The sequence below is a fragment of the Triticum urartu genome, chromosome 7, assembly GCF_003073215.2.
Source record: "Triticum urartu cultivar G1812 chromosome 7, Tu2.1, whole genome shotgun sequence".
Classification (NCBI taxonomy): domain Eukaryota; kingdom Viridiplantae; phylum Streptophyta; class Magnoliopsida; order Poales; family Poaceae; genus Triticum; species Triticum urartu.
In genome coordinates, this window is record NC_053028.1 from 86,417,169 (window position 1) to 86,431,196 (window position 14,028).

At 44.5% G+C, this 14,028-nt stretch overlaps 1 protein-coding gene across 1 annotated transcript; it reads right to left on the minus strand.

Annotated features, from left to right (window-relative positions):
• Positions 1-2,479: 2,479 nt before the first annotated feature.
• Positions 2,480-5,605, minus strand: LOC125523895 (cysteine-rich PDZ-binding protein). Its single transcript, XM_048688958.1, has 4 exons — positions 5,464-5,605; positions 5,205-5,322; positions 3,156-3,247; positions 2,480-2,736 (listed from the first exon to the last, which is right to left on the minus strand). The coding sequence occupies exons 1-4, from the start codon at positions 5,477-5,479 to the stop codon at positions 2,672-2,674; spliced, it is 291 nt and encodes a 96-aa protein (XP_048544915.1). The 5' UTR covers positions 5,480-5,605; the 3' UTR covers positions 2,480-2,671.
• Positions 5,606-14,028: the final 8,423 nt, after the last annotated feature.

Below are 14,028 nucleotides of genomic sequence, written 5' to 3' on the forward strand. Positions count from 1 at the left end.
GCCGTCACATTACTCCATGGTGACGTGCCACCGCCTCCGCGGCCGAGGTAGTGGAGGAGGTGCCTGCACGCATTCACGGTCGCCGAGGAGGGCTCCTTCTTATTCATTGCGATCGGGCAGGGATTGCGGCACCCTCGCCTTGCCACACTAGAGGTAGCTCAACGGTGACGCTGAGGAGGGTGTTCGGTGTGGTTGAGCTACAGGAAGGGCACCTACTCCTTTACCTCCTTAACGCGGCATCCGATCTAGACGTTGTGGTTGCGCGGCGGGAGGGCGGTTGCTCCTTGATAATTACAGTGAATAATCAATCAGCTCACAGGCCAAAACAAATGTTATGTTGTAATCTAAATTCATATCTAGATATAAAAGATAACTTCTGACGAGGAGAGCGGAGCGGAGGCCCGTCGCCTGGATGCTCATGTCCCGTCTGGTGTTGGGCGCCCGCATACATTCTCCCAGTTTGGTGCTGGTTTGCCGAAATGAACCCGATGATACCACCGGCGGCAACATCAGCGGACCGGACAATGACGAGGTTCCGTCGGCCAGGGTGGCCATGTGTATGAGCTCACCAACCGGTACACACGCGTAGTCTTATTTATGTTTTATATTTTAATTGAACTTAATATCGTCTGGTTAATTACGAGCCAACTAACAATGTAGATATTTTTTGTGAGGGAACAATGCAGAATTAGGTAGGGGTCAAATATTTAGCTCAAAGGTCAAAACAAAAATAAAAATAAAGACCCGCCGACTGACAACATGGAATTAGCTAGAAACAAACATTTACTGCTGATTACACTAAATAATGAGTCAGTTTGCAATTTAAAATAAAAACGTAATTAAAATGCTTGTTACAGTACTTTTTTTTTTGAAACGAGGCAAAAGACTTGCCAATTTTATTGATTAAGGAGTAAAAATTGTCCGGTTAGTTGACGGAAAATTAGGCTAAAACTAATACAATCCAACCCACATAAGATGGCTACTAGCGGTCAATCTGGCCACCGACATGGGATCACAGAGCTACAAATAACTGCACAAAAACCATGACGGCACATGCCAAGAGAAGACCACACGTGTGAATAATCGACAACTCCGACTATCTTTGATTCTACTAGTTCGCAGTTGCACACGCTAGCAAACACATCCCAAGTCCACCTGATCATTTGTTTAGTTACTAATTGTGCTATGGATTGGGCTGGGGCATACGCCAGCTCCTGTGGCGTCTCCGGCTCTCTGCTTTGCCACATTGGCACCGTCTCCGGCTCTCCGCTTTGCCACATTGGCACCACCTAGTGTGTGTGGGTCAGATTCAAACGCCATAGGTTATGACGTTTACCGTGTAATCAAAACGCTGATGATGGCGTTTCGGAAAGGGTCAGATCTTGAAAAAGTTTTGAAGTAAGGTCAAATCATGCTAAACTTTAGTAAACGGGTCAGAACAGTAAAAAGGTCCCCATAATCTACCAGGGATGCATCCTAAGGTACAGCTCGACTCTACTCTGCCATTTGTCGTGATGATAGTCATGTGTGATGGCGATGGCGCGGAAGGGCTGTCCGTGAAGACCAGATTAAAAAAGGGTGACTTTTTTTCCTGAATAACGAGAAGAGTGGTTGCAGAGGTGCTGCGCCTCCGAAGATGGTTGCAATCCACAAGCATTCAGCTAAACGAGAAATGCCACGACGTGATCAGATGGAAACACAAGGCTTCAGGCGTCCACACCATTACTCTCTATTTTCTTATAAAAAAATTGAATTGGTGATGATGGTGTGCTTGACATCCTGCAATATAGCCCGTCCGATTTATATCTGACGGATAAAAATAAATTATGATAATTTTACAAAAAGATACCCACACCCCTCTCTACATTTGCAAATAAGGCCTTCCATCATTCATCTTCATCTCCGACAAGATAAACAGCTCGTATAAATGCATCTTGATTCTCCGTGCAACGCATGAACCTCTTGCTAATATGCATACAACTGTCAGTTTAAAGGGTTTGACCAAGTCACGGTCCAGGACGCTGTTCTGGCAGGCTTGGCGCCGGGACGGCTGATTATTTATTTTATTTTTTGTCTGGCTCCTGCACAAAAATCGACTTTGGTGCAACAACCGTATGCAAACAAGAGGTTGGCCCTGCCAGATGTGCCTACGTAACCTGGAATGCGCCGAAAACCGTTTCTCGAATTGCAACATCTCCTACTCTGTTTGGCTCACAGCAGCGCAATGGTATGGATGCACTTCTTTACATCCAGATACATGGAAGAAGAGCACAGAAATCATCACGTCCATGATCAACGGAGCACATAAATCATCGCGCCGCACTAATTTATTTATCCTTGATCCTTGGATCATCTGACATTCCACCTTTGTATTCCCGTATGCTTCCTGCTAATATCAATATAAGCCAGCCATCAGCAGATCAGCTGGATCTTTAAAAAAAAATCTGGTGACCGAATAGCTCGGGATAACAGAAGCATGTGCCAGGGCAGCAAAAATCCACATTGCTCAAGGGTGCAAATTACAGAGACAACCACGCCCGTTTACACAACTGTTAAAATTTGCTCTTTTCATAACACGCACACAACACCTTTTTCCACAGCAATATCGCTAGTACATGATGTCATGATCTTACATGTTAAACATACCAAGTCCACCACTTGAGTATCCTGCTCACACATTGCTTTGCTTGTACAGCTTCGTGTCCAGCACTTGCTTGCCACACATCGCACACACCCCTGAAATTAGCCACCAGTATGAGCAAAAATTTGGGAACTACTACAAAACATGCTAAAAATTGGCAGCCATAAGTTTGATCCTTTTACCAAATTCTAGCCAAACCCTAAAAAATTTAACTCCTCAAACACCTTATCAAACCAACTAGACCCCAAACGGTTCTAGCAACAGAGAGAGAAGGAAGGAATCTTTTACTGAGAATTGCTTTGGACTGCTCAAATTTGAGGAGGTTGGGGCACTTCTGCCCAAATTTGAGAAGTGCAGTTAAATCCTTTCGAGGGTTCGGCTAGAGTTGCCCTAAGACTATATTACTAGATAAATTCCATGATTAGCAGACAAACTTAGTGTGCCAGAAATAACCACCGCCAAAGAAAAACAATACATGTTTTATAAGCTGTTCCAAAAGGAGTTTGCTGCTTACCTTTTGAATAGGCACAGGTGTGGCAGTATTTACCGTCCTGGTGCACCTGTTGCTTGCAGATTATGCATTTGGTATTTCCGTAAGGAGTCCACCTGATATTTAGCAGTACAGGTTAGACTATAATATCTTGAAATAACAATTTGAACACGTGCAAGTTAAGAGAAAAGGGGGGGGGGGGGGGGGGGGGGGGGGGGGGGGGGGCAGAGTTGCCCGTTTGAGGGTTCGGCTAGAGTTGCGGCATATCACTATGGTGAATTGGCGCTCTAAGGCCAGTATATCGTCCATACAGGTGGCTATTTCCTGTAGAAACACCCACAAACAGCTCAGTTATGACAGATGTCATCCTCTCCTTACAGTCTCTCCTCTGTCACACCACCCTCTACATCTCACCCCAGCTGACGAACATTGGCTATAGGTGCACACTGCATCAAGATCATTCACCATGGAAGAGTTTACATATGGATATCACAAGTGGACACAAGGATCTTGGCTAATAAATGAAGATAACAAATAGCACAATGAGATCTCAAGGCTTCAACATAAAGCAATATTTGAGTCTTAAGGTTCAACCATCAAAGTTACAATTGAAAATATTTGTTCCTTTCATATCTAAGGCCACAAAACCGAAAACCGGATCAAGACCAAAACCAAAATAGCCGAATTCTCGGTTTTGGAATCCTCTTTTATGTTTTCTATTTCAGTTTTGCTGGATGTAAGTCGCCTGAATTTCGAATTTGGATCAGTTGATTCCGAGAAGGAAGCAACAGCTACAGAGCCGGCGGCAGTTTGATCTTGTCTGTCTTAGAGTGCAGGGGGGAGAAGCATTCTTCTTGTCTATCTTAGGGGTGCGTCAGGGTGCAGGTTTGCCGGCGAAATCGGTAACTCGCTGGCTGTAGAGGGATGGCCCAGGGCGGCGGCAAGCATGGCGGTGGGGGAAGGTCGCGCGAGCGCCGCCGGCCGCGGGCGGAGGAGGCAGGCGGTCCGGCCGGCGGTTGTTGGCGGTTCATCGGGAGGAGGAAGACGATGAACAGTGTTTTCAGAGGTAGAAGAAGAAGATCTGGCCATTCCTTTTGCATCCAACGGCAGGGAACAAATCGACTGACCCCAAAAACAAATTCAGTTGACTGGTCTCTAGTCATTCCCTTTCTATTTCTACTAAACCAAGTAAAATTCAGCAGAACAACAACCTGGGCCTAAAGCCCATTGTTCCATTGAGCCTAACCTGGTACTAAGGTACATGCTGCTGGCCGGCACTCCACTAAAGAAAGAGATGCTGACTGCTCATGTAAGCCTGAAGCCCACAAGTCACAACCCTAGCCACGTCTTCATTAGATCCCCTCACGAGATTTTGAGCGAAAACCAAGCACTACAGCCAATGGGCCAAGGAATTGCAGCCGCCTCGACCTCTGCAGCAGGCACATCCATCTCCTACGACGAATGCATCCGCTGTACCAGCACAACGGGCGCCGCCACCGTAGAATCTCTAGCAGCAGTCGGCGCCATTGGTCATGCTCTGCCGCCCCAAACAACAGCATCTCCAGGTCCTCTGGAGGCCAATCTCGATTTTTGCCAAGCGTGCATGCCATGCCATCTTTAGATCATCCTCTCACCTGTTCTAATAATTTCTTCACGCCTCTCCCTGCTTTAAAACTACGTTTGGTGCAGCTGGGTTTAAACCAAAAACAAAACCAAATTTACATTTAAACGGATTTTTTGGTTTGTTGTTGCTGCTAAATTTGGTTGTCAGCTGTGGCTAACCTAATTTGGAAAAAATATCTACAAGAAGCGAATTGCGCCCACCCCTATTCTATATGAATCCCTACCCCATCATGAGCAATCTAATAGTACTAATACTAGTGAATTCGTGACGGGATGGATTTTTCAACTCCCTCAAAATCCTCCATCCAACCAATCACCCCAACACCCAGATTCCCATAACCGATACCAGTCAGAAAGATTCCGCTCAAAATAGGGGATTATAGCCCCTTCAACGTGAATGAAAGGGTCAACGCGGTTCGATTGGGGAAAAGGGAGGGGGACCCAACGGACCTGCTCTTCTTGGAGAGGAGCTTGTTCTCGTTGATCTTGCGGCCGCCGCCCTCGTAGGTGTTGCTGGCGCCCTCCTTCCACTTGTCCGGGACGATCACCTTCCCCAGCTTCTTCTCGCCTGCAAAAGGAGGACCGCGCACGAATTAGAAGAAGACAAGATCCTCATGGAAGACACGAACCCTAATTCTAGGACGGAAGAAATTGACGAGATTGAGTGGAAGGATTGGCCGATTCAGGAGGGGAGGGGTAGGGTTCCTACACTTGGTGCACACCATCGCCGCCGCCGCCGCCGCCGCCGGTGATCGGGTTTTTTTTTTCTTGAGATGCTGGTGATGGGGGATCTGTCTGGAAGGGAAGAGGAGAGGAGGAGATAGGACGGACTCGGGTCGTCGGGTCGAATCGGGAAGCCTCGCGTCGCGGCTGCCCCAGATGGGCCGGCCCATCCGCGCGGGAGGCCACAGCCAGTTTTTTTTCTGTTTTCTGTTCTAGTTTTTTGCTTTATTTTTTATGAAGTTTCATTATACCTTAAAATATTCTACATATTTGAAACACTCTTCAAAAACATATATTAAAAATTTTGAACAAGTATTTTTAAAAATATTGAATAAGTATTAAAAATTGTTGAACAAGTATTTAAAATATGTCGGACAAATATTTGAAAATGTTGAATAAGTACTAAAAATGTTGACGAGTATGTACAAAATGTTGAAGAGTATTTGAAAAATGTTGAAGGATTAATTAGAAAAATTTGAATGAGTATTGAAAGTGTGTACTAAAAATGTTGATCACTAATTAAAAATTGGTTTTAACATGTACCAAAATGTAGAGTGAAAACTAAAACAAACATAAGAAAAAAAATAGAAACAAAAGAAGAAGAAACAAGAAAATAAATAAAATGCAAAAAAGAATGAAAGAAAAACGGCTCGAATGGCCTTAAGTAGGATGCGGCGCTTGTTCTTACCACAAAAGGAACTTAGGCAGAGTGACTAGCGCAGCGTGCAAACTACTCCTTGGAGACCAGGGATTGAACCCTGCTTCTTGCATATTTTCTCTGCTCTTTTTATATACTGTGCGCGCCTGAATGTGCCGGCCCAATACGATGCCAGGAGAGGAAAAGGTTCAGCGAGACAAAGCTATCGTCTCACTTAAAGCAAGAAATAGCTGTCGCAGGTCGAGTCGGTCGCGACCGGCGACACTGATATTTTAATCGCTATTTATAATTTCAGTAGCAAAGGCTGGTGAATAATAAAAAAGTTGGTCAAGCAGGAATTCTTGTGCACAACGAAGTATCTTACAAAAAACTAGAATTGGCTGTTAGGGTCTACCACCGAGAAATCTGTACAAAATTGACAGTATATATAGCAGTAAAGTTAGATGCAATGCTACAGAAAACATGGAAAAATAACAGGAACGCTTCTAAAAAAAGGATCAAATACTACCCAACAAAGACAAAGCCCGACAAACCACAAAAAATTACCCTGAAAATAATAAACTTGGAATTACACAGTGATTACCCTAAGACTGAAGTGTAATTATACTAAAAGTAGACTGCAAATTGCACTGAAATTTCTCTCAATGTACACTGTAATAACCAGGGTAATTACACTGAAAGTATGCGTTTAAATTACATTGTAACTTCCCTCAAATTACAGTGTAATTGCCATGTGCATGCAGTGTAAGTGCAATGTGATTTACAGAGTAATTACAGTGAAATTCACTGTAAAATTGAACTGAAACTATACTATAAGTTCCCTGAACTTACAGTGTAAATACCCTTAAATTACACTAAAAATACACCTGAAATTACAATTCCCGGTGATTTCCCCTGAAAAAAAATCCAGTGTACCTACTCCTAAAATTACAGTAAAAATTAGTACTTGATAGTCCCTGAAAAAATCCAGTGTAACTACCCCTGAAATTACACTGTAATTACAGTAAAAATTAGTACTGTGATTACCATGAAAATTACAGTGTAATTACCCCTAAAATTATTGTGTACTCATTGTAATTGCACTATGGATTGACACTGAAAGTTGCAGTATTATAACTATGTAATTACCCTTGAATTTACACTGTAATAGAAGTGTAATTACACAGAAAATCCTATGAATGTGGCTTTTCATTAGGTTTCAGAAAATGAAATAAAAGTAAATCTAATATTAGAGTGAAGGTTTACCAAGGAAACAATCAGAGGAATAGGAGAATAAAGAAGGAAGTGGTAGCAGAAACAAGATCACGGCAAGCCTACAAAATGAGGACCATGAGAAGCCCGCGGAAAGAAGAACAACAGATAATGGAGAAAGAGAGCAAAGGAAAAACAAAGAAGAGAAAGTTAAAGAGACGAAGGGAAATGAAGTGGTATACTAGAGGAGAGGAAAGTTAATAAGTGACGATTGAGTTGCAATTTGATAGAAAGCATTGATGCTACTTATTAAGTACCAAAAATCAAATTCTTTGCCTGGATTTATATTACATTTTTCTTATTTACATGATAGTATTTTGGTACTTGGTTTTACAAAATTGTAACAACCGAATGAATATGCTGACTAGGCTAGCATAATCATTTAAGAGTTTTTCAAAAAAAAGTAAACCACGTTAAAAAGAACTGCAAAATTAAACTTACTGTCAATGTTTTTATATCCACTTAATAGGAGTCGTATGCATGTATTGTGAGTGGCGGCTGCTACAAATCAGCCGACTGATTTCCTGAAGCAGTCAATCAGGTGATGGGCCGTCGGATCCTTCCTCTCGCAGTGTTGGAATAGGTGTATATTGACTTCATGCTCCCTATTAGTAGTAGAGAAGTCGTAACGCCACTTGGAAATAAATTGCAAAACAAAACAACAAAGAAAGGGACTGTCTGTTTGACATAAAATAGAGATTACAAAGGTTTATTACAGCAATATAGAAAGTGTAAATTACATCGTTTGTTGATCTACGGAAGTTAGTACAGTCTAGAAAGAGCTGGAAATACATGGGGCGCTGATGTAAGAACTAAAAAATACAGTAGAAAGACAAATTAAAAAAATTACAACATTGATCTAAGAAAAATTACAGTGTAGAAAGAGCTGGCAATACAGAACAATGATGATGCAAGAATTGCTCAAGTCAAAATAGAAAAGTCCAGCGTGTAAAATTACAGCGATAACCTATGAAAAAAGGAAAACAATACAAGGAGTAGGCTAAAAAGTTGGTATTACAAAAGATAAAATCATGCATCAAGATCTTACACAGTGACATGAAAACAGTAAAAATACCTAAGAAGCAGGCTAGGACAACAATAGAGACAAGAGTACCAAAATGAAAATACTACCTATTACTGTGACCATGAAACTGTAAATATTACAAAAGCTTACTATAAAAGCGAAGAACGGACACCTTGCTTATTTTTCAAAAGTAATACGATTGGCTATATTTGATTGTCAAGTGTATAATTAACTGCCTACAATGGAAGCAAACATGTAGGAGCTCACTGTAAAAAAAAGAAACAACCTAAGGAGTGGGCTAGAAAATTAGTATTACCTGATATACATACATGCATCAAGCCATTTACAGTGACACATACACAATAGAAGCCTTTAAGATTGTTAGAAGTGTAATCATGTTTAAGGTAGAGATAAGGATGTAGAGATAGAATAGCTTAAACATGCTACGACTTGTCTTGTACTCCAAGTCTTTCTTCCTCCATTGTACCTCTATATTTACCCCATACACGGATCAGATCAACACAACAGAAATATTAGTCATCCTATATTTTTCTACATGGTATTAGAGCGGTTAGTCTCACGACGCCGATCTTAGGACTTTCCACCACTTCCGCAGCGCGCCGCCTCCGGAAAGATCAATCTCCTCTCCCCGGGGGCGTGGCACATCAAAAATCAGATCGTTCTTTAGACTAGATTAGATCCCAATTTTGAAAATTTTCAATTCGTAGATTAGATCCAGTTAGCCGCAAATAAAATCCCTAGATTAGATCCTCACGACCCTCGAATCTCCGGTGAAAATCAGTGCAGATATCGGCATCTAGGACTCCATCGACTCCCGCAGAATCTGACGTCTCCGGCGGCAGCAACGTCCGGCACAGACCTTCACGCAACGCGTCCCACATGGACGCTGGACGGAGCAGCCCCGGCCAGCCGAACGAGCTGGCACAGGGCAGCGGCTCCGTCGAGGCGCTGGCGTGCGCCCACAGCCGCACGCGTACAGGTGCTTGAACACCACGAGAGTAAACTCCACACCGATCGGCTCGGAGCGTCGTCCCGCGGAGCCGTGAACGCGGCATCTTGGGGACGGGCGCAGCTCCGGGCGGCTTTGATCCGGCAAGCATCGCGGCCACAAGCACGGTCTCTGCATCGACCATCCGCCCACCGGACCCAGCAACTCGGAGTCTCCAAGCGAGACGCTATCTTCACGTTCGGACCGCCTTCCTCGACTACCCTCCATCACCACGTTCGCTCTACGTCAACATGCGGCGTGACGCGAGGAGCAGCGCAGGCCGTAGGAGACCATCGCATCATCTGCGCGTTCTGCACGGACACCGGACAGGAGCAACGCAGGCCGGCCAATACGCGACCACGTCAAGCATCAGGGTAGCCAGGGTTCGAAAGACCGCAGCAACCACACACACGAAAATACAATGGCCTAATTATCGAAACTCTACATCATCACAATTGTACGAAAGGTATACCAACAAAATTTTAATCATTATAGTGGCCTAAAAACAGTAATTCATTCTTGTTACAGAGGACTCCAGAAATTGGTACCAACCAAAAATGTGCAAAAAGATTACATGGAAGTTTCAACTTAATTTACTAATTTCTGAATATTTTAACTTCGATGCGTTTTAACTGCAAAAGGAAGACATGGAAGAGTAAAATCCAGTGTAATGCTCCATTAAGGGCCAGTTCTTTTCGGCGATTCTCCCAGAATCAACCCCCTCCCCAGCTTCTTTCAGAATCGTCACTTCATATTTTTTTTACAATCCTATCTAGTTAGGGTCTAATTAGCTAGGATTGTAAAAAACATATGGAGTGGTTATTCTGGGAGAAGCTGGGGAGGGGGGCGAATCTGCTCAAGAAATTACAGAGAATCGCCCAAAAGAACTGGCCCTAATCAAGTTCAGACAACAATGAAAGTCAGATACATCTGCTCAAGAAATTACAGAGAATTGAAACCTCAAAAACAAAATATACTTGTACAATACCTCCTCGCGAAGAAGTACCACAATATCTAGCAATAATCACTCATAGAGTATGTCCAATCAATATGTTGGCATATAACGGTTTGTTTGTTTTCCCAGAAAACCTGGTGCCTCAGGAGAGGCGATTGGGGTTTTGGAGGGTGGACTCGTGGCGGCGCTCGTTGAGATTGTCGACGAGGCGCCTTGAGAAGCTGATCGGGATGGCTGGAATCCCAGATCGGGGCCGGGGCGAGCAGCCCCTGTCGCCTTCGACGATGAGGGCAGAGTTAGCGGAGGCTTTGGGTAAGTTGGAGATCTCGGAGGAGGAAGCAACGCCGCTTGTTCTGGATGATTGTGAAGAGGGGCCGAAGAAGTGGATGCTGACAGGAAAGGTTCTTCATCGCCATACTTTCCACATCCAAACCATCACGAGTGCCCTTCGTCCTGCATGGGGAAACCCTAAAGGACTATCCTTCCAGCCAGCGGGCGATAATATTTTTGTGGCTGAATTTGCCAATCAGAGGGATCGTGATCGTGTATGGGCTGGTTCCCCATGGCATGTGAGTAAGAATGTTGTAATTTTGTCGGAGTTTGAGGAGTACATGAGACCGTCGGAATTAAAATTCGACAAGCTACAGATGTGGGCTAGAGTTGTTAACCTCCCCTTCAATCTACGTGATGAAAAGTGGAGCAAAGCAATTGCTAAACAGATTGATCGGACTGCTACAATGGTACAGTTTGACCAGATTGCTGGGTACCTAAGGGCGAGAGTCACATTAGAGGTGGACAAGCCCTTGAGGAGATGGATACTGATTGAATCAAAGAGGAGAAAGTGCATGGATCCGTATGACATACAGTATGAGAATGTCCCTCATTTTTGCTTCTCGTGTGGGCGTCTAGGACACTCCGATCTGTACTGTCCGACGCCTGGAATAAGAGATGAGAATGGCGATCTTCCCTTTGGGAGGGGTCTACACGCGCCAGAGGATCGTAAAAGGCCAACATCAAGTGAAAATTCTGGGAAAGATCAGAGCGGCACGCAAAACAGTAAGGCAGAAACTCGCAACTCTTCCTCGGGAGTAGATGGCGGTACGGAGGTCACATCCCCGTTGAAGCCGAGCACCCAGCAGAACAAACGAAAGGATGGACCTCAGGGACCGAAACAAGTGTACAGACAGATTCAGATGCCCCTTCTCATGAATTCAACTCATAATGAGATGACGGCAGATGTTGGTTATACAAACTCGTTGGTAGAGAGTCAGAAGGGTGAACTCGATCCAGCAGTTGGGGAGGGAGAGACCCGTGAACCAAAGAAAAAGAAACCCACACCAACTAGCTCCGAGAATTTGGCAGAGGCTGCTAGACAGCCCTGCCCGGATCAATGAGTTGTTTGAGCTGGAACTGCCGAGGGCTTGGGAACCCCGGGGCAGTTCGCGAGCTTCGCAGTATTGTGAAGCAAGAAGTGCCCGGTCTCCTTTTTGTTATGGAGACAAAGATAGCAGCAGCAAGAGTGGAAAGCCTACGGAATTTATTGGGTTTTGCGGGCTGTTTCACAGTTAACAGTGTGGGACTCAGCGGAAGGATTGGCTTGTTCTGGACAGCTGATTTTGATGTGGAGTTAAAGAACTACAGTGCCGGCCATATTGATGTTATGGTGCGGAGGAAGAATAACTTAGCTAAGGAATGGAGAGTAACCGGTTTCTATGGAGCTCCACGGGTTGAGGATAGACACCATAGTTGGAGATTCATGAGAACACTTTACGCAATTTAGCATGATGCCTGGATGTGCATCGGAGATTTTAATGAAACATTGTTTGGTTCTGAACACTTCTCGAGAACACCACGTCCTGAGTGGCAGATGCGTGCCTTCCGGAAAGTCATGGATGAATGTATGCTTACTGATTTGGGTTGGACAGGAGTTGAATATACATGGGATAATAGACAATCGGGGGGTCAAATGTCAAAGCCAGAATTGACAGAGCTTTTGGCAATGCAGCTTTGATGAGCATGTTTGAAAACATCAAAGTGCGGCACATTGTGGCTACGGAGTCCGACCACTGTTTCGTCATGGCGGATCTCCGGGAGCAACTTGGGGAAAATCGAACGAGAGGGCCTCGGCCGTTTCGATACGAAGACGTTTGGCAAACGCATGTCGACTATGACAAGCTAGTTCTTGATAAATGGAACAGATGTGCTGGAGTTCATGGTTTGCAAGGGGTTAACCAAGCGTTGCAGCAACTACAAGAAGACTTATCATCCTGGGGAGCACGAGAGTTTGGTTGCTTGGCGCGTAAAATCCGCAAACTGCGTGAGAAGCTTACACTGCTGCGGGAGCGGTCAGTTGGAAGGGGACCGTCCGATGAAGAAAAAAGGTCACTAAATAGCTGAAACTTGCACTCCAGCAAGAAGAGATTTGGATTCGTCAGAGGTCCCGAGTCACATGGTTACGACAGGGGGACAGAAACACGGGCTACTTCCAGGCCCAGGCCTCACAACGTAAACGCATGAACAAAGTTGAGGGGCTGGAACGTGCGGATGGCTCAAAATGAAGTTCTGCAGAAGAGGATCATGCGGAGGTTCTAGCCTTTTATCAAGCTTTATATTCGTCAAGAGGGTTTCATCCACCTCACGAATTATTACAGCATGTCCCTCACCGGGTGACAGATGCCATGAATGATGAGCTAGAAAAACCTTACACCGAAGAGGAAGTTAGACACGCTCTCTTTCAAATGCCTCTGTCAAAAGCCCCGGGAGTGGATGGGTTTACGGCGGGTTTTTTCCATCGCCACTGGCATTTCTTGAAAGATGACATTGTTCCGGCTGTGCTGGATTTCTTGAATGGAGGAGAACTACCAGAGGGTATGAATGATACTTCCATTACGCTGATCCCAAAGGTACAGTTTCCACAAAAAATATCACAATACCGTCCTATTTCTTTGTGTCCGGTTTTGTACAAAATAGCTGCCAAGGCTATTGCTAACCGTACAAGACAATGTTTGGACGAGGTTATTGGTGATGAACAGAGTGCTTTTGTCCCTGGCCGCCTAATCACTGACAACGTGTTAATTGCGCATGAAAGTGTGCATGCTATGAGGAGACGGAAGAAGGGGGCAAATGCAGTGTGTGCAGTGAAATTAGACATGATGAAGGCGTACGACCGGGTGGAATGGCACTATCTCGAGTCAATCATGTTGAGATTGGGTTTTGGTGCAGAGTTCGTGAGATTGGTCCTGAAGTGTGTGACATCAGTGAGATTTTCTATTCGGGTTAATGGTGAACTGCTGCCTTTCTTCACCCCTTCATGTGGTTTAAGGCAAGGTGATCCTATATCGCCATACCTCTTCCTCTTGTGTGCCGAGGGGTTTACGTCCTTGTTGAATAATTATGGGGGGGGGGGCTCAAGTGGATAGAGGGATTCGAGTTGAGTTATCGGTCGCCGTGGATAAACCACTTACTCTTCGCGGATGACAGCTTAATTTTTATGCAAGCATTGGAACAGAGTGGCCACCGGCTGAATGATATTTTGCGGATTTATGGGGAATGTTCGGGTCAAGCAATAAACAAGGAAAAGAGTTCAATTTCTTTTAGCCCGAATACTCCTGCTACAACCCGTCAAAGGCTAAAGTAAATTCTGAATATCTCGGT